Below are 19080 nucleotides of genomic sequence, written 5' to 3' on the forward strand. Positions count from 1 at the left end.
GGATCACGCAATCTTGCATCAAGTTCTGGAACTAGGTCAGCCAGCATCGAAGCCCTCAAGCCACTGGCAGTGTCAGCCCTTCCTCTCCACAGCCCAGTGTGGCCACCACAAAGATCAAGAACAACATATCCGTCTCCATTTTTGCCTTTATATAATTTTTATGTCCCACTTGCTTCTCACACATGCTGTCTATTCTCAGTTTAAAAATGCACACTCCAAGTAATGCCTAAACTTAAGTAGGTTATAGTTACAGACAATGAACGCTCCCTGGAATAAGTTAGTAAGATAAATTAACCAGCCTCTAAACTATACTAAGAGCTGAAATTAAACTTAGCTTTTCCCTCCACTTACGGATACACATACGAAACTCTGCACTTCCACTACATCCAGTAGCATCCACGCACTAGAAGCGCACGTGGATGAACATGTTCACGCACTTCACGTAGCAGCTGCTGGTGCTAGGCAGAGAACCCAGCTGACAGATGTTATGGTTGTTGTGGCACATGATTAAAACATACTTCTGTGACTTGGCAGGAGTTTTGACCTCTTCCCCTAATGGAACTAACCAGATTTTCCTGGTCTATTCCAGTATACAGCCCGCGTACCCGAAAGGAAGGCACTCAAATAAAAACCTCCAACAGATTGAAGAGAGCACTCGAAGTTGCACCTACCTACAGCAGGAGGGTCCCATTCTGTAATAAAGATCATAACACTGCACAGTCCAGTGCTCCAGTACATTAGTTTCCATCTGTACTATGAACAGAAACTGTATTCTCAGTGCAGATCAAGACGGAATTAGATGTGGGTGAAGCAAGTAAATATGAGCAAAATGCTGCTGGAAGAAGCTTAAGCATTATGTAGCAAGTAGTAGCTAGGGAGAGCTTTATTACCATGACAAAACATGATTGCTTTGTTTACCAAATAAAGAAAAATATAGAGATGAAGTATAGTCCTAAGGACCCTCAGAACTAAGAATTAAAGAAAACTGTTCATAACAGTTAATGGAAAACTCACTGAGAAGATAAGCTGGTATTTTCAGAAAATTATTCCAATTTCCTAACCAGATTTGCTGGAGCTGTTGAAAACACGAATCTGGATTACGAAGTGTGGAATAATGGTAATGCTAAGTAAACACAAAACTCTTCTCCTGACACTTAACTCTTAATTTAAGCACATAACAGCATTTCTAATTAACAGACCAGCAGTCTAGAGTCAGTAACACGAAGCTGAGTCAGTCTCCCATATCTGAAAGTTACAGGATCATTCAAGAAACTAATAAATAGGCCAAGTAATTTCTGTACTCTATAGTCTGTATCAGATGATTCATCCATAAAATGAAAATTTTATTCAGTATGTTTGATGTTTGTACAGTGCTATTATAAATGGACTATTTAATGCCCAGTTAGATTGGCAATATTACAATCATTTTATTTTAAGCTTTACGGATTTTCAAAACACTTACAAATAAAATACTCATTACAAAATTCCATTTGCTAAAGTTTCTTCAGGAATATACAGCAAGCATGATCCCAGCACAAAGATAAATTACTTTTACAGAGAGCGTTACAGAGCAATAAATGCTAGTGAAACAGCCAGTCTTTCCAGATACATGACAATGAAAACAGTTTTATTTCCCTTTGCCACATCCAATATTTGAATCATTTTATTTTTATTTTATTTTTTAAATATCTAAGTCTGAAGTTAAAATGTATGAGTAAACTGACTGTGGAAGTCAACAGGCACTCAGGAGCCCTGAAAGGGAGAATAAGGAACATTTTTCAAGTTCACTAGTTCAGGGGTAAAAATCCCTGAGACAGAAAAACAACAAACCCGTTTTCTTTGATGAAAAGATGTTTGTCAAGGGACGCTGCCAACAGAGAGCCATAAAGATAACGTTTAAGATTAAAGAGCAACAGTAAGACATAGCAAGGAAATCAATCTGTAAAGCTAGGTAATGGGGAATGCAATTGTGGGGCAGCACGGGACCTCACCGAGGCCGCCTACTTGCAAGAAAATAATTCAGCAGAAATATATGCAGAGATACAAAGCACGAGGTATGTACATGCTAGCCTTGTCATTAAGATGGGAATTACTTTTATAATAGGTGGCAAAAACTGTGATTCCACTCAATTATAAACAGTATAAGACTGACCTCACGAGTTAAACTATAAACAAGAATAAACAAAATACTGCACCCCAAATTCAAAGTCACCACCAGGACATTTATTATTTGAAGCCAGTAGATTACGAAACACAGATCCGTATGTATGTTCTGTTGCTTGATGCCAGTGCAAAATTGCTCAGCTGCAAGTGTTTGATAGACCAGGTCACTGAATTCTCCAAGACCTGGAAACTGAATACAGAGGCAGCATGCCTCTGACCTTCCACCTCAAGTCCCTGAGCTGCCGCTGGACATCAAAACAGCTCTACTGCTTCTACTTTTTATGAGTCATACCCCAGCAGGGTCCTGTTCCTTGCTACATGCCCTGACAAAGGTCCTGACTACATCCTTTCTTAAGCCTGTTGTGCATACAGAAGTTGAATTACGATGCTGTGCTGATTTTCAACGCTATTTAACATGTAGGCAGGTCAAGCTAGCTAGATCAAACAATTTCACCCATACTGTTCGCTAATGTGAGCCTTCAAGGTAGTGGAAAAAAACTGCAATACTTCCAAGTTTTTGAAACATCCACAGCATTAAGAAGCCTGTTACATCTGAAAGACAGGTATCAAGCACCCCAATAAGCACCACTCGGAGAAAAGCATGGCTTAGGTGGTGAAAGCAAGTCAAAGCAGACTTCAGTCTAATCTACAGATCTAATCCTAAAGGTTAATATAGGTTTCACAACCAGTATACTTAAGTCTAGAATCAGCTACAGGTTTAGAACTATTAGCAACTAAGAAGAGAGTCTAAAAAGCAACCTTTAGGTTCTGACCTAAAGATCTATAAATTACCACTGTGAAGGAATGATCTACTTTGAAATCAGATTATCTTTAAACTAACTAGAAAGCAATCATCATGCTTATGTGAGACCCTCATGCTAGCCACACTTGTTTAAGAGCAAGGCAGGACTCTAAAGAACAGATATTGATAGCACGTGCCCTGTGCTATTTCAGCATTGAATTTCTTTCTTTATGTCACTTCAAGAGGATAGTGGTTAAGCTAAGCTACCCCAGCCCCACTTCAGCCCAACTGTGCATCGAGTTATGTGCTTAATTTACCAGAATGGGAGTAGCAAGTTCTCAGAGATGTGCTGATGTGTTGCTTTATCAAAAGGCCTTATGAAAACAGCAGCTACAGAGGAAGAACACATCACCTTTCCCAGCAAGGCACTCTCCAGTGTGCTTATCCTGAGGAAGAGACACATCAAACTGTCACAGCTTGATTTGTGATAGCTTTCCCCCTAAAATAATATTATGCTAGGGCATTTGTTCCACATAGGGATGTGCAGTTTTATGGAAGGACTGCTGTTCCAATTCTCTAAAGGGACTCTCCAGACTTTGGGCTTTTGCCCTAGATTTAGGTCACTAGTAATTGGACATGTGTGGAAAATGCACAGGCTCAGTTCAGTGTTGCTTAATTAATTTCTTAGTCTGTTGATCTGGCAGTCATCCTACAAAACAGTACAGTTGGATATTTAAACTTGTATTGAAGAATAGATTGTAACAATAAGAAGCCTCCCAAAAATAAACCCCCCTCTTTTGGTACTAGTGAGCTAAATATTTTTAACTGTCTGGAACACAAAGTGAAATCAGTTTTAGTTTCTCAGGTGAGATTATCAGATTGTTTAATTAAATGGTATTATTTCTCTCTTATAGCATTCAGACTGGGAAAAAGATCAAAAGCAGCACAAAATGTAGAAACCCAAAGACTTGACTGAGACCTTCTCAAGATGAAGCACGTAACTGACAGGTACCAAAGTCTTGCAACCAACGGAGCAGAATCAACTATCGCAACTTTTTATCTGGAACGTTATGTTCCCAAGCAACTGGTGAGTGCACCAACTACACGTTAACACCGCAGCTTGAAAGAGTTCTGCGCATTACTTTGAGCAGTACCAGGCACCTTTTAGTATTGTAACTGCTCTTGAAGAAGCATGTTCATGTTCAAGAAAAGCTCATCCACTGAAATGAGAATTAGACTTCTTTCTGCTCCCAGAAGGCTTCGGCCACAGTTTTTTAGTCAACTTGCTTCATGTTTTTTAAACCCTTCTTGAAGGACACAGAGCAGCCCCACTGTGCTGAGTCCTGGCCCTGCTGCCAAGCTTTCTGTTGGAGCTAACTTTGCTACCATCTATTTACTTCACCACAGGTCCCATGTGCTTTAGGTACTTTTGGCTTAAGCCTAAACAGCAAATGAGAAGAGACAGCTGCCTCTCTGCAGGAACTTTTCTCACCGGTGACCCTGGGGGCCGAGTTGGCAGAGCTGTGTAGACTTTGTAAGAAGCCTGCTCTACAAAACAGTCTTACAAAACTCTATTCACATACTATCTGGAATAAAATATTTACTTCAGATTAGGAAGTATTGTATTTTTTGATGAAGAAATGGGTTCTGTACTTGAGCAGATAGTTTTATGGCATTTTAAAGGTGACCTCCTATGCCTACCTTGATTTAAAATAAACAGGCATCCCAATTCCTTCTGTTAAAAAGTAAACTCTGCCAATAAAAATGGCCTGAAAACTGAAATAGACTCACTTTAACAGTACTGGAAGGGAACAGATCTTCTCTTTAAAAGCCTTGTATGCAGGGATATTCAGACAGTTGTTAAAGTAAAAACAATATACAGTAATATTTGCAAAAAAGCTTAATATAATCTTTTGAGTCTATAAACTCTAAACAATAAATATGGAAAGTGTACATGGCACACCAAAGCAGCTAAATATTAAACAAGTACAAACTGATAAAACCTATATTGTCAGTGATAAATTTGTCACTACTATGATAAAACACAAGCTTAATATACAAGACGTTTTTCCGAAGGAAAACCACAGAACCAAGTTGATACAAAAGGTGAGGGAGAAGGGGAGACAAATAACAAGGCACAAAAACCTCTCTTGCTGCAACCCTGTAAGGCACCACTGTGCAAACATAAAACTATCAAAACCCGTAGTGGAAAACTTCTAAACATGTTTAAGTGACTGGATAACCTATTTTAAAGATGACATTATGCTCACGTCTTTGGGAATGAAAAAGAAATACTTATGAACCTTTATTTACACTTATAGGCTTTTAAAAAAACAAAACTAGTGAAACAGGTGAATTAATACCCAAATAAGGGAATCACAGTTAATTTCTCTCAGACAGCTTCACAAGTGCTGCTTGATCACAATCTATACTGGCCTATTAAAACAGAGTCCTGGATCCAATATGGTACAGAGGGAAATGCTGCCAATAACGTCAAATTGTCTGTGGCACACCAGTGGTTTTAACAAAACAGACTTCAGGGATTAGGATGAGAATCAACTCATTTCCACTTGTAACCAAAAATTATTTAAATCCAGAGATGAAAAGTGTCAGTAGCATTAATCTAACATCATACCTATGGATCTTAATACCTAAAGCTATAATTTATACCTCTAAGAACAGGGCACCACCATTTTTCTTCCCTATTCTGTTATCTGCTCAAAAAAAAAAAAAAAATCCATTGTGGGACAAACTTCAGCAAAACCGTTCTCCCTTACTGGCAGGTTACAGATGCATAACTGAGCTTATGAACAGTAAGTTTCCCCCTTTCCCCCTTCTTACATCCCATGACCCCTACTGTATCCTGCTAGAATTATTTGCCATCTCTCCAGTAACACAAAAATCTCCAGACTGTACTGAAATTATTTAATATGCACAGGTTGGACAAGTTTTTACAGTGAGAGAAAGGGGTTTCACTAAAAACTAAAATTTTCTTCTAATGAAAAATTTAAGAGGCACTCAGTTTATCATGAGCTTCAGACACATGAATGACTTTTTTTCTCCTTGGGAACAATGTCAGTAGCTTATGCTTCCAAACTTCTGCTTCCATTCTTGCAACTTGAACAACTGCACAGTACATCGTAAACAATCTGAAGCAACTTGACAATGCAGTTATTGGCTAAGTTTTGTGGTCTTACATGACATGTTTTACTCTTTTTACTCCACACTTAAGTGTTTTGATTTGTGGCAAGGTATTTAAGGTTGGACACAACCGGTAGCTTCAATGATGCTCAATTTACTAAGCTGCCAGAGAAGAAAGTCAGGCCAATCTACTGGATTTTAAACAATAGAGAAACTGGAAGAAAGAACAGTCTTCAGTGAGAAGTTAACATTCATATAGCTATTTGCTGAAAGGCTGTGCCAGCTTAGGCATGCTTCATTCCTTATATTCAGTCCCGTTTTAAGGAAATAACATTTTGAAAAAATACAATGTAAACAGAGCCAGGTAGACTGCAATAATAAAGGACAACAATATCATTGATCTGACAAGTTTAAGGCCAGCTATTTATAATTGGAAATATATCATACTTTCCCATGGCACTTAATACACTGAAAGTTAGTACTGGGTGACATGAAATAAGGGTATACATATTCATAGCATATGTGATATATACATGTAGCTTCAGTTCCTAAAATAGAAAGTTCAAGTTTTCTTGCCCAAATAAAATCAATTTGTGAAAGACCACCTGTGTTTTCCTATACTGAATAAAGCAATGTTACTGTTTTAATCAATTCAGTGCAAACTGACTTAAGTCCAAAGACATACCACTCCTTGATTTTTAGTCACTACTTACCAAATGCTCCTATCTCTTAAAAGACAACTACACTTTTTTTTTTCTCCTTAAAAGAACAGCAAACACTTGACAACTAGCATGCTGTTCTACTCTACATTAACAAAACTTGCCAATATACAAATCACGTTTTGGTCATGCAGCACAGACCCATCCTCAAAATAATCCATCTCTTAATTCAATCAGTCTAGAAGAGGAGCATAGTGCCAGATTCTAATTAGCAGGTCATTCTGGCCACTCCGTACTCCAAGCTGACAACAGCAGGCTCAGCTTTTGAGAACTCTGCCACAAATTCACTGTAGCGATTGTCTGCTGCGTTGCTGCCATCTATAGTTCTTACAGCATGATTCACAGGGATCAGCGGCTGCTCCTTCTTGAAGCATGGAGGGGTCTTCAGTGCCATGGGTGCAGGATGAGCAGACTGCTGATGTTCCTTCACAGGGACTGCATCTGACTGCCCATTTCTCTGCTTTATTTTCTGAAACAGAGAATAGTGACTAACAATGAGCACGACTGCTTTACTGATAATATCCTACTTGGAAAGGAAGTGAATCCACTTCTCTTGCTGGCCAGCTCAGCATCTCTAGAACCCTCGGTCAGATATGTAACAGCATTATTAAATATTAGGCCATCGGATATTTTCCCCCACAGTTTACAGCAGATGCTACAAGCACTGTATGCTTAACATTTGCAGCTGAGAAGGCAAAAAGGTTGCCTGACGGTGTGTGTAGAGAAGAAAAGGTTCTTCCAGGCCCCTTGTTTGGTTGCTGTCAAGATGAGAATACTTTCTGGAATACAGGGAGAGGAGGAAAGGCTTTGGTACTATTAGCAAGCAGTGAGCTTACGGTACACCATGAGTCTCTTAAAGACAAAGGGCAGTTTCATACCTAAACTCTTATGTCCTTCATAAAAACCTTCTAAAAGACTTTTGATTTAGATCTGAGAAACACCAATACAGTTTGTTCAAATGCAGGAATACACTAAAAGGTGTCAACTAGAAAGTAGGACTAGAAGGACGGACCTATCCTGGAAACACTAAGCAAAAGAGGAAAAATTTGGATTAAGAGTAGTTTTTTTGTTTTGTGGGGTTTTTGGTGTTTTTTTGTTTGTTTTTTGTTGTTTTGTTTTTTAAATTTAAACAGTATCACTGAGTAACTGGAAGCTTGAACTAGTCAACTGAACTGATTTTTTTGTTGATGTGTTTGTGCTTTATTAGAACCATGACTGAGCCTAAAAGACTTTGGTGACTCTTGACATCAACTTTTTGAAGATGATGGAAAAAGCAGTAGGAACACGTACATCAAGATTTCAAACTACACCATCTTGCCATCACTCAAGTGAGAAATGTGGGCTCAGGTGAAGTTAACACCTCAGAATAAGGCTCTAAAATATTCAAACCCAAGACTTCACTTTACATCCTGCTTATTCTTCAGCTTGCTTCATCCTAAGGTTTTATCTTGCTGATTCAGTTATACAAAAACTTAAATATATAAGATTTGAAACAGTTTAAGATTATATAACCTGCAGTCATTACATTACAGTAGGGTTAGTATAATAGTCTTTCCTCCTAGAAAAGCTATACTTCCTTCCCTCCTCCCCCAACATAACATACAGGAGTTGTGTTACCATTCCTAGTCAAAGAAATAAAACTGATAATTAGAAAACTTGTGCATTTCTTAAAAGCTACTATTCTGAAGTTTCAGCACTTTAAGTTACTATAATGAAGTACCAATTAAAAGCCACTGGTTAAATTATACTAGAATAAAGTGAGATACACTGTTCATGTTCAATCCTTGCTCGCTGTTTAATGTAGCACCTAGTAGAAATCACTCTGGTTTTAGCCCTGTCTTCAAATAAGCATTGCAGAGCCTCATATTTATGGTGACTTACAACAGCATGCACCTGCACATGAAGTTAAAATAAGGACAACACTTACTGCTTCCATTTTAGTAGCTATAATGGAAATAAAACATTTTCAGTCTCCTTGGTTTAGCAACACAGCTGTAGCTATGATGGGTACCTTGTTATCCAAGATAAGTTTCACATAAATTTAACCTACGTTAAGCCATATTCAGTAATGCTTTGATAGTAGGAGCACTTTTCCATAATACAGGTCATCAGTAAAGCAAAATAAATTCTGCCTAAGAGCAAAACATTGGCTGCAAAGTCTGGCATTCAGCATAGCATACAATGAAAGTCAAAGTCAACACCACATAGAATAAGTGCTAGGCCATACAGTAGTGACCTTCATGTGAAAGCTAGCAGCATTATTACAGATGATAAATGTTAATTTGAAGAACAAGTCACAAGTACACACACTTATTTTGTAATACTTACATCTTCCAGTTCTTTAATGTCTTGCTCCAGTTGTTTATTTTGTTCACTCATGTTCATTATAAGATTGAACACAGATTGCCTGGGATGCATACTTCGATCAAACTGATGGTACATATTTCTCCAAAACCTGCATGAAGCAGACATTCTTAACTATGGAGGCTAAAGACAAAATTGAAGAAGAGATACTATATATAACAAACTTACTTAAAATTGAATGATACTGTATTAGGCTCCAAAAGAGTTAGTTCTGGAGAAAAGTCTGGATTATATAGAGGATTCTGGTATTTCTTTTGTTCATCCAGGAGGAATGGCCACAAAGAATATGTCTTCTCTTTTAACCTTAAAGCAAGAATAGATCAAGATCAAGCAAGCAAAAGACAGAAGCTGTTCAACTCCTAGTAAATCAATCTTAACTTTTTTAAAAAAAGTTACCAGAAATAATTATAACATCTTGAATTAAAAGCTCTTAGTAAAATCAACTTCTTCCTGACATATGCTAATGTTGGATAGAACTTTTCAGTTTTAGAAGTACTACTGCTTATGCTGTGCAAGTTTTGTCTAGTTGCAATAAATGCTTTCAAATACAAGCTTGAGACAAAGATGAACTGATGAAAATTTTACAGAAGTTTTCCAACTGAAAGCATTAGGAGACATCCTATTAATACTTATAACAGATAGTAATTAGTCTTGAGCAGGCAATAATTTTAAGGTTACCTAAAAATAGATTGGTGAAAGGAACGAAGTGATGCTTCCAAACTTAAGCTTACCTATATTTGGGGGGGGGGGGGGGGGGGGGGAGAGGGAAGGGAGAAACAAGTCTTAACTTTTGCTATAAAAAGTAAGCATGGGATTTTTCTCCCAGATTAGAAAGACTGTCTTCAGTGCATAAACACGACAAGCACTATTGTTCCCCGATGCAGCTCAACATCATTTTCAGTACTACCAATCCTATCTGTGTTCCTATTCAGAGCCTAAAATTAAAAAGATTCACAGGAGTTGTTAGTCTGCCAGAATAACTAGAAGACACATTACAATATGTCTGCTTACTTTAGTTCTTCTCGCTCTTTTTGGCAGTTTCCAAGGAAGTTACCAAACTGGCATGAATGGACGTGTTCATGGATTTGAAGGAGGAAAGCTTCATTGTACTCAAAGGCTTGTGGAAACTGCTCAGTCAGATTCCACACACTTTCTAAAAACTGGGTGAACACCGGTGAGATCTCTTTTGGATCACCATCCAGCTGACAACACCTGAAAAAGATTCCATGAACAGACTGAAATCATTTTAAGTTGGAAATCAAAAGTCTTAGTTGCACTTGTTTCTAAGTGATGGGTACATTAATTTGACACTAGCTTTGGTTTGGAGATTAACTACCTAACTGAGAACTGGGGCAATTTTTGAATAGAAATAAGTCTATATTTAACCTGGTTTTCTGACTTGTAAGTTATCACACATCTGTATTCAGTACATAAAAGCAACACAAGAGAGTTAAGTTCCTTTGTGTCTATTACTTCCGTAGCCAACATTTGGAATATACCAGCTAACAGCAAATTAACACGCTGTAAATAGCAGCAAGGGTATTGTCATAGATGACAGACAGATCAGTGAAAAACCGAAATTCTTAACATACAGGACTTCTAAAGGTAGGTGTGACTTCATCATTAGAAGTAATGGAAACTCGCTTTTGAAGGTATCAAAATTAAGAGTTTTATATTGCCTAAATAGCTGGGACGTAGCTTTAGATCAGTTTTGTGCTGTCTATGCCTACATGCAGACCTAGCTGCAGTCATCAACATCTGAGAGTGAGGCACCAGAAGCATTAGAAACTTATGACTATAACATAAATCAATTATCCCATAAGTATTTGAACAAATAGATATTTTCAGTAGACAATGCACTTTGTGTATTGCTTACTCACTGCTAGGTTTCTAACAACACTGCAGTAGTTTAACATCCACAAGCTGTCTTGTTTTTAAGAACACTTAGTTCGGTTCACTGTATACATTTTATTGTATTGGAAGAGTGAACTACCTGTCAGAGAACTTGTGCCCAAAAGAGATCCAATCTTTCTCTATCAAGACCTAGAAAGTAAAAAAGCCAAAATGTCATGTAAAATGTTACTCAGTCTTATATCTATAGTATTAATGCCACTGGTTATCAATATATTGTATTTTAAATCTGTGTCAAGGAAACCACAGTAGGAATTACTATTTAGCACTTTGTAGTTCCTTTATTTGCTTGGAAGTCTTTCAAAAGAGATTCTCAAAGCACATTTTTAAACTAGTAAAGAAGTTTAACAAGTTGACAATCAGATAACTACTGTTAAGCCAGGCTCACTTTAAGCATACTAATGTTGTATGACGTGACAAGTAGATTATCAAGCAACTTGCAAAAAATTGGAAAGTATAGAAAAAAATTTTAGTATTGCATTCCTGCTGTCATATTTACATAAAAACCAGACAGTATAATCTTTGTAACATTTTATAGCAATAAGTTTGTTAATATCAACACTAGCTTGTTTTAATAACTTCAGTCACAGTATCAATCACCAAAAGGAACACCGGACTGCCTGCCCATTGCAGAAGTTTCCCAGAAACCTAATTAACAGTGAGGACTAAAAAAACCAGTAAGATTAAATTACTTCCCTGAAGATTACAAGATTCTCCCTATTCACAAGAGTGAATCATCTTCTAATTCCCCCTCAACTTCACTTTTGCTGCTTGCAAGTATTTGTGGCAGTTAGTTCTAACCAATTTGATATACTATCTTTCAGGAGTGCCCCTAGCACCTTGTATTGCCACTGCAGAACACTGTTGATTTTCCTACTCTAAAATTTGAAATAGTCGTACCGAAATTCCTCTTCCTCTCTGTAGAAAGATGAAGAAATTTAGATTGCCTAAATATCTTCAGGTCTCTGTCACCGAGGGAGTTGTTATTTTTACATTTTAATAATGTTGATTTTGGGACAAGTGATAAAAGCACAGAGCTGCTGTAACACTGTACAGCTATCTTACACAAGCCCTTTGGAATCCTTACATTTCAGAGGTAAGGGGCTTTTAGGGATGCAGAAGGCAATTGTTGCAACATTTCTGCAGGGTGCCTAAAGCAATCTGCTATTTGTATTTGCGTTTTTAAGATTTTAAATAAATAGTTCTTCCCAGTATCAAAGTATTTCTAAAAGAAAGATGTATCAGTATACTGCAAAACTATCTGTAACCACAAAAAGCGAGCATCAGTATGACTACACTGCTCGCTTTCACACTCAAAACATTTTATATCCTCTGTTTACCAAGGAAAAACTGAACAATGCCACAGCTTGCTTACCATGAATCCTTTGATTGTTCTGTAATAGGAATCTAGTAAGAGAGCTCCAAGAGAACAAACTTGGGAAGTTCTATCCCAGCCATCTGAGCAGTGCACTAACACGCTCGCACTCTCAACCGCTATTGCCTGTAAAACACAGTTGTTTTAGTGAAATGTTCTATTCTATGCAGTATTCAAAACTTAGTAAATAAATAAAAAAGCTACATTTATCAAACTCAAAGCATAGGCCATTTTATTTAACAAAGCCAGAAAAATGTTTATTATGAGGAAATTATTTGATACTAACAGAAAGCTAGGAATTTATCTCCGCAGAAGTATAGAAAATTCCTTATGAAGACAAAAAACTCCACTACCACCTTTCACAAGGCAACAAGAACATCTACTATGGTTCCTTGTTCTCTTTCCATCCCTTATAAAACTAAACTTATAAAAACCTTGCAATGCATACTAAGAAACAAGTAGACTACACATTATAGACCAAACAGGTTAAAAAATAAACCAACACAAACACACAATTAAAGATACCCACTTGTTCATCATTATAATACACAACAGTTAAGGACCAGGCAATGCTTATTAACTTCAGTTAAGAACTCAAATACTGTTAGTCCAAATATTTTTTGAGGGTCATCCTCAGGAGAATCATCCAATTTTAACCCCTTGTTATTTCACCTAGTAAAACCAAAGATCCAGGTTTTTTCTTCACCCAGTCCCCCTCAGGTCAAGCCCATGGCTTCATAGGTGCCTGGAAAATGCAACTGTTCCGCTGAGTTGTTCATAAAGAGTCCCCTTCCCTTGACCATGAAGTCAGCATTGCCAGTTTGGCACTCTGTAATTAGTGGCCCAGTAGTTCTGATTTTCAAGGTACACTAAATAATCGTTTGCTCTATCCACCTCCACACTGGTCACACTTTTCATTAAAATAATTGGAAAGCCTAAGAGTCCCTTTATCTCTGAATAAGGTGATCAAACAGCATTTTAAAAATCCCAAAACATTAGCTGGCATATTTAACATCTCCAGTCATAAAGAAACTTGTAATGCTTAAACCAGCGTATCAGATGTATCTGTGTATACCAAGTGTCTACCTCCACAAAGGTCAATTGCAGAATTTCACACATGATGTATTATTAAGTATAATTTTGCCTGGTAGGAAGTCAACTTCCCATCAAAAAAGCAGCAAACAAATTACCTTGACTAAGAAGACAGCAGCATCCAACACAGCCTTGATGTGACGCAGCCATCCAGAATTCTCCAAACCAGACAAAAAGTCATTGACAGACAAACCTTTTGTGCCACTGACTGAAAGAAACCAAGAGTTAGCAAGCTGTAAGCAGCTGCAGCTACCTATACCCTACAACAGAAAAAGAAGAATAACAATATATTGTTTCTAATGCCCTATGTTGCAAGTTGATTAAACATCTTTGAGGAAACCACAACTCCAATGGTTAAGAGAGGGCTACTACAAAGCGTCCTCCACCAAAATTCAACTCTGTATAACTACAATAACCATGAATGACAAGAGGGAGATTTTTGTGCCTTTTTGACAAAATAACATGTAAATCAAATACAGTGGCTATCCCCAACAGGGAGCCTTACCAAGGACAGCAACGCAAATCCCAAAAGCTTACCAGAAATACTTAAAAATTATAACAACTAGTAGCAAGTAGCTGCATCCAGACAACACACACAGTTCAGAGTAGTCAGACTGGCAGGGTTTCATCACGTTCTCCACTGCGCTTAAGAGATAAGGCGAGAGTGCAATACAAGGACATGGTGATGAACTGAAAACCATTGAGGTTTTGTCTATCTCCAGTTTGTCTATACTACAATTCTGACCGATCTCTAACATTCTTCCCTAGTACACTTTGATCTTGTAACAATAATGCCAACTGAGAGGGCAGGGAAGAACTCAAATTAAAGGAAAGATGCCTTGAAGCATAGCAGCAAGAGATGTAGACTGCAAGCTTCTCATGCAGACACCTACCAATGCACAAGTGAGACAGGTAATCTGGTTCTTGTATGATTTTGGGTAGCAACTTGCACAGCTACATTACTGTCCACACATGACAAACTTCTTGCAATAAGAAAATTAATATTCGCTGGCTAATATAGCTTCAGCTACGTGTGATTCTAAGAGAAGAAACCTGAAGTTGCCATCTACAAAAATACCTGCCCCTGCCACAGTAGAAGCCTACTTTCTACCAAGCTTAATGATTGGACTCGATAATCTTAAAGGTCTTTTTCAACCTACACAATTCTATGATAAGCTAGTGGGTCCCAAATGAAAATAAAAAGGCTCTGTAGCTGAAGGCTATCAGTGGGGATATTCATACAGCAGCTGAAAAATAATCTTTATCTCTGACTATGGGAGGAAGTGAGTCAGTATGGAAGTAGAGAACAAAATTTGCCAAGTCATCCTGTGACACAGTTTCATGTTCGGTCATGTCCTCTGATGTAACAAAGGCTATATTCTCTTAAACCACCGCCTCGTGGACCTCTCCTGTGTCCGCACTACGTGTTTCTCAGCTTTCAGCCAGACAAGTTTTGGTATATTCCCCACTGCTCAGGAAGATTCATAATGCCAGTTGCTGCTGAATGCTACAAACACAGACAGCCTATCAAATAAGTATCACAGCACTTTTCCTAAAGCCTATGGATCTTTGTCATATAGAAAAAGAGGTAGCAAACTGTAGCACAATGACATAAAACATCAAGAGACCCCTGGTTACACCACCTAATTTAAAAGTTTAGTTTGTAAATATCCGTAATAGCAGCAAAAGCTGTACTAGTTTTCCCTGGTCTTTGAAAGAGATAGCATTGTTAGGCAAGGGCTCTGCTTCTGGAAAGTGGAGCACATGGAGGAAATCAGCTGAGAACGACAGGATCCTTTCAGCTACCTCAACACTCTCTCTACACCAGTGGTTCCATACATCTGTTCAATCAGAACAGCACACAAACAGGTCTGCCACTCTATGATAAAGGAAAGAAACGAGAAATATTTAGATATCTGCAAGTACAAACATCTGCAGGGAAGGGAATGGACAGACAAGGCACTGTCTAGAGGCAGTATTCATGGCTGGTTACTGCTGAATTCTATAGCTTATGGTTTAAAGCACAAAATTTCTGCTAGAAAATAAATAGGCTTCCAGCCCTCAGTTTGTTTCCCTCCAGATACTGCTGTTAAAAACCTGCTTTTGATCAGAACTTTCAGCTTGGTAGAAATATTTCACCACTAGTATTTCCCCCTTTTAGCTAGATTTCTGTATTTTTATAAATCAACGCAGAGATAAGAATACGTATGTTAAGCCCAAAGAATTACTGTCCATTTCTGTAAATTAACAGATATTTTTACACTACTTAGTGATGAAATAAAGAAATTGCATTGATACTGTTTTAACACTTGCATGCTGGAAGGAAAAAAAAAAATTCCAGTCCCTCATGGTCCCTAAAAGGGTCAAAGGTAATTTATGGTACCACTATGATGTTTAGCTACTTCACAGTAACAATCATTCAATACAGTTTTGGCTATATGCAACCCCATCATAAAATTGCATGCCCTGCATGCACGTGAGACCCAAAATCTCAATGTTCCATTGCTTGATTGTCCTTATACACACTACTAGCAACGCCTCAGGCAGCAGCTCAAGAGGTGACTACAACCTACAGACAGAAGCACAGTGGGTTGGGGGCAGAGATTGTTTTTAACAAATAAACAAATGAAATCAAACAGCCCCATTCTCCATACAGACACTCCACATAACCCACCAAAACCACCTCAGCTAGCACCCTTCCATCGTCAGAGTACATGGAGTGCACCACAGCAGCTATTACTGAGGTTTTTTTCATCAAATCTCCTGCAGAAATGTTGTTTCTTGACATGCAAAATGTTTTTGCTTATCAGAGTTCAATCTTTTCTGACATGTAATACTATATTTTTGAATATATAAAATCTGGACTTTATATTAAATACCACAGCCACAAATTTACTCAATGTGAATAGTCTTCCATTAGTATTGTAGAGATCAGGGAAGCAAAGTCATGTTCACACTGAAGAACATTATTTTAGAAAAGTTTTGTTTCACTGCATGCAACATATTTAAAAAACAGCTGAATCCAGGATGAATAATACACTGTAAATCTCACTGGCATGCTCTGTGGTGTAGTCCCATTAAAAAAGGATGTTGGGAAGGATAACGTCTTACATTCTGCTTGCAAATGGAATCATTAGATTCTGAAAGAAATCAGGAATATAGACAAAGAGCCTAGGAGCAGGACGTGTGCTGAAGAATGAATCACAGTTGTTTGTTATAAATAAAACTGAGGACAGACCCAGTTACAATGGCTCTTGAAAGAATAGGGTCACTGGAATCACATTACTGATTTGAGAACATTCAGTTCAACACATCCTGGGGAAGCTGGTACACACAAGTTAAATGGTATTTTCTTCGTTTTAAGCCATGAACCATTCTCCTAGCACTTCCTTCCTAATCACCTCACTGATGGCACATTTCTACTGGGGTCTGAAGAATAAGTTATTGCATACCTCCGTAAATTTTAAGGCTCATTCCTACTCCTAAAGATGCTTCTACTTCTAGACTGGCATTCAGCAAAACTCTAGCTAATTATACAGACTGAACAGAGGTAGAACAACTGTGTTCATTTACCCCAAAACCTGATCTGGATAACAGCTATAGAAACAAAATCATGAGTACTGTCTATCAAGTTGAAATAAACCAATCTTCCACACAAGGAAAAATCTAAAACATATCCATCCTTAGTGAAAGCTACAGAAATATGTTTGGTAAGTACTGTTGGCAGGATACTAAGTCAACTAGAAGAAATACGAAGTCTGTGAAGTTTAACTGTGTGATGCACACACTTCTGCAGACATTATTACATAGCACCGAGCCTCTTAAAAAAAAAAAATAAAAAAAAATCAAGATTTATTAAGTAGTTTTCTGGAACTGAAGGAGATATTAGCAAAAGAAAGAGACATTATCACAAACTTCAAAACTGAAGTTCAGGCTCCTGCTGCTCATCTTTCTCTTCAATAAAGTACGTGCAGGAATAACCACAGAACTACCTATTATCAAAGCTCAGTAGTATTCCAGAGTGCCTGAAGTAAGACTACACCACTAGTCTGTAAGCTTTCTTGACCAGTGTAGCCAGAACATCTTCATCAAAACAGGCTTCCATACAACTGTAAGCCTTCTCCATGACTGGAAATATTTGCATAATCCTACAAGGCAAGCACTTACATATGTATTGTTTGTCAGGTATGGAAGCCTGACTTCTGTCACTAATCTCAATATTAATACTCCACAAAGGGTCTTAAATTTGTTGTCAGCTGTTTATCTAAATAAACTATTAACAGAACTATTTAACAGACTTCTGCCTCTCCATTTTCACCACCATGTGGCAGGCAGTGGTATGGGGAAGTGGTTCATTTTTCCCCCCTGCCCTGCTCTCTACAAACACTAAGATGTACCTACAAGCAGAGCAGTGGCTCACCAGGGCAAAGAGCTCAAGTTCTGTACAGATCATATGCTTATTGTGAATTCTGTGAAACTAAGTGCTCCTTGAAGAATCAGTAGTCTATATATGAACATGTATGTACAGACACACACTATTTTGTGCATTTATTACATGTGTGTATACATGAATGTGTACTCAGAAAACACAAAAGTTTCCCACAAGGCACTGATATGCTAATCAAGTTCACCCAAGCCATATGGCCACTCCATTTTCTTCATGATAACTCCGTTCATTGGGTTTACAGTCTAAAGGTGAAGGCTGAATGTAATTCATTACCACAGGGTACAGCAAACTTACTAAACACAGAGTTGGTATAAAATAAAGAAATATCAATACAGTTTGTGTAAGCTATTATTAAGGACTTCAGAAAAAGATTTATCCTATTTTCATATGTGGTATTATAGTACAGTTAGAACATACCTTCCAGAAGTTTTTGTAAGCTGGATCTCATTACATGAATATTTTCAATACCAACAAACTGGAACCTAATGTTAGAGTAGTTGTCTTCATTCTCATAGCCCTTCCCAGCAGCTCTGTTTGCCATTGCATTAAGCTTAAAAGCAAAATAAAAATACTGAAAACCAGCACTTGAAATAATCTCAAAAATAAGAAACAAAAATCATGGCATTTCATGATGGCATGGAATACACAGGAGAAAAAACACAGAGGAGCATACTATAAACAGATTGTTACAAATTAACAGTGACAAATCAACTTGAAGTGTAAGGAAAGCATGGTACATAAAAAGCAATATATATTTAGAGCTGACACATGAATAATGCATTTAATAATTTCTTATTCTCTCCTCTGTATTCCCACCAACAAACCTTTACTTATTTCCAAACATTTCTGAGCAAAGACTACAGAGCAGTTAACCTAAAAAGCAAAGAAGACAACCCAGACTTAACCATACATGCACCTTCCAGTCACCCTAAAAGTGCCACTTTTGGGAATAAGAAGTTAATAAATTGCTGAAGCTATAAAAATCCCAGAGCTGGCTCAGTTCCAATCTGTTAGGCCAACCTACTGCTGAACCCTGCTCAAAGTAAGTGAAGATCCTGCACTATAGGATTTTCACTTTACAACCTTGTTTTCCAGCACCTGTCTTCAGATACTCAAGTGAAATGAA

The 19080-nt window shown here is 37.7% G+C and overlaps 1 protein-coding gene across 1 annotated transcript in view; it reads right to left on the bottom strand.

Moving 5' to 3' along the window:
- Positions 1-1314: 1314 nt before the first annotated feature.
- Positions 1315-19080, bottom strand: part of MTMR6 (myotubularin related protein 6) — a 28208-nt gene continuing 10442 nt past the window's right edge. The window contains exons 7-14 of the mRNA XM_042792653.1: positions 18372-18504; positions 13606-13715; positions 12416-12541; positions 11123-11172; positions 10141-10341; positions 9298-9432; positions 9094-9220; positions 1315-7234 (exon numbers count right to left, since the gene is read on the bottom strand). Of these exons, the coding sequence (XP_042648587.1) occupies positions 6974-7234; positions 9094-9220; positions 9298-9432; positions 10141-10341; positions 11123-11172; positions 12416-12541; positions 13606-13715; positions 18372-18504 (1143 nt within the window). The 3' untranslated portion in view covers positions 1315-6973. The remainder of the gene's footprint in view (positions 7235-9093; positions 9221-9297; positions 9433-10140; positions 10342-11122; positions 11173-12415; positions 12542-13605; positions 13716-18371; positions 18505-19080) is intronic.

This window comes from Tyto alba, unplaced genomic scaffold, assembly GCF_018691265.1.
Source record: "Tyto alba isolate M040663 unplaced genomic scaffold, T.alba_DEE_v4.0 Super-Scaffold_2, whole genome shotgun sequence".
NCBI lineage: Eukaryota > Metazoa > Chordata > Aves > Strigiformes > Tytonidae > Tyto > Tyto alba.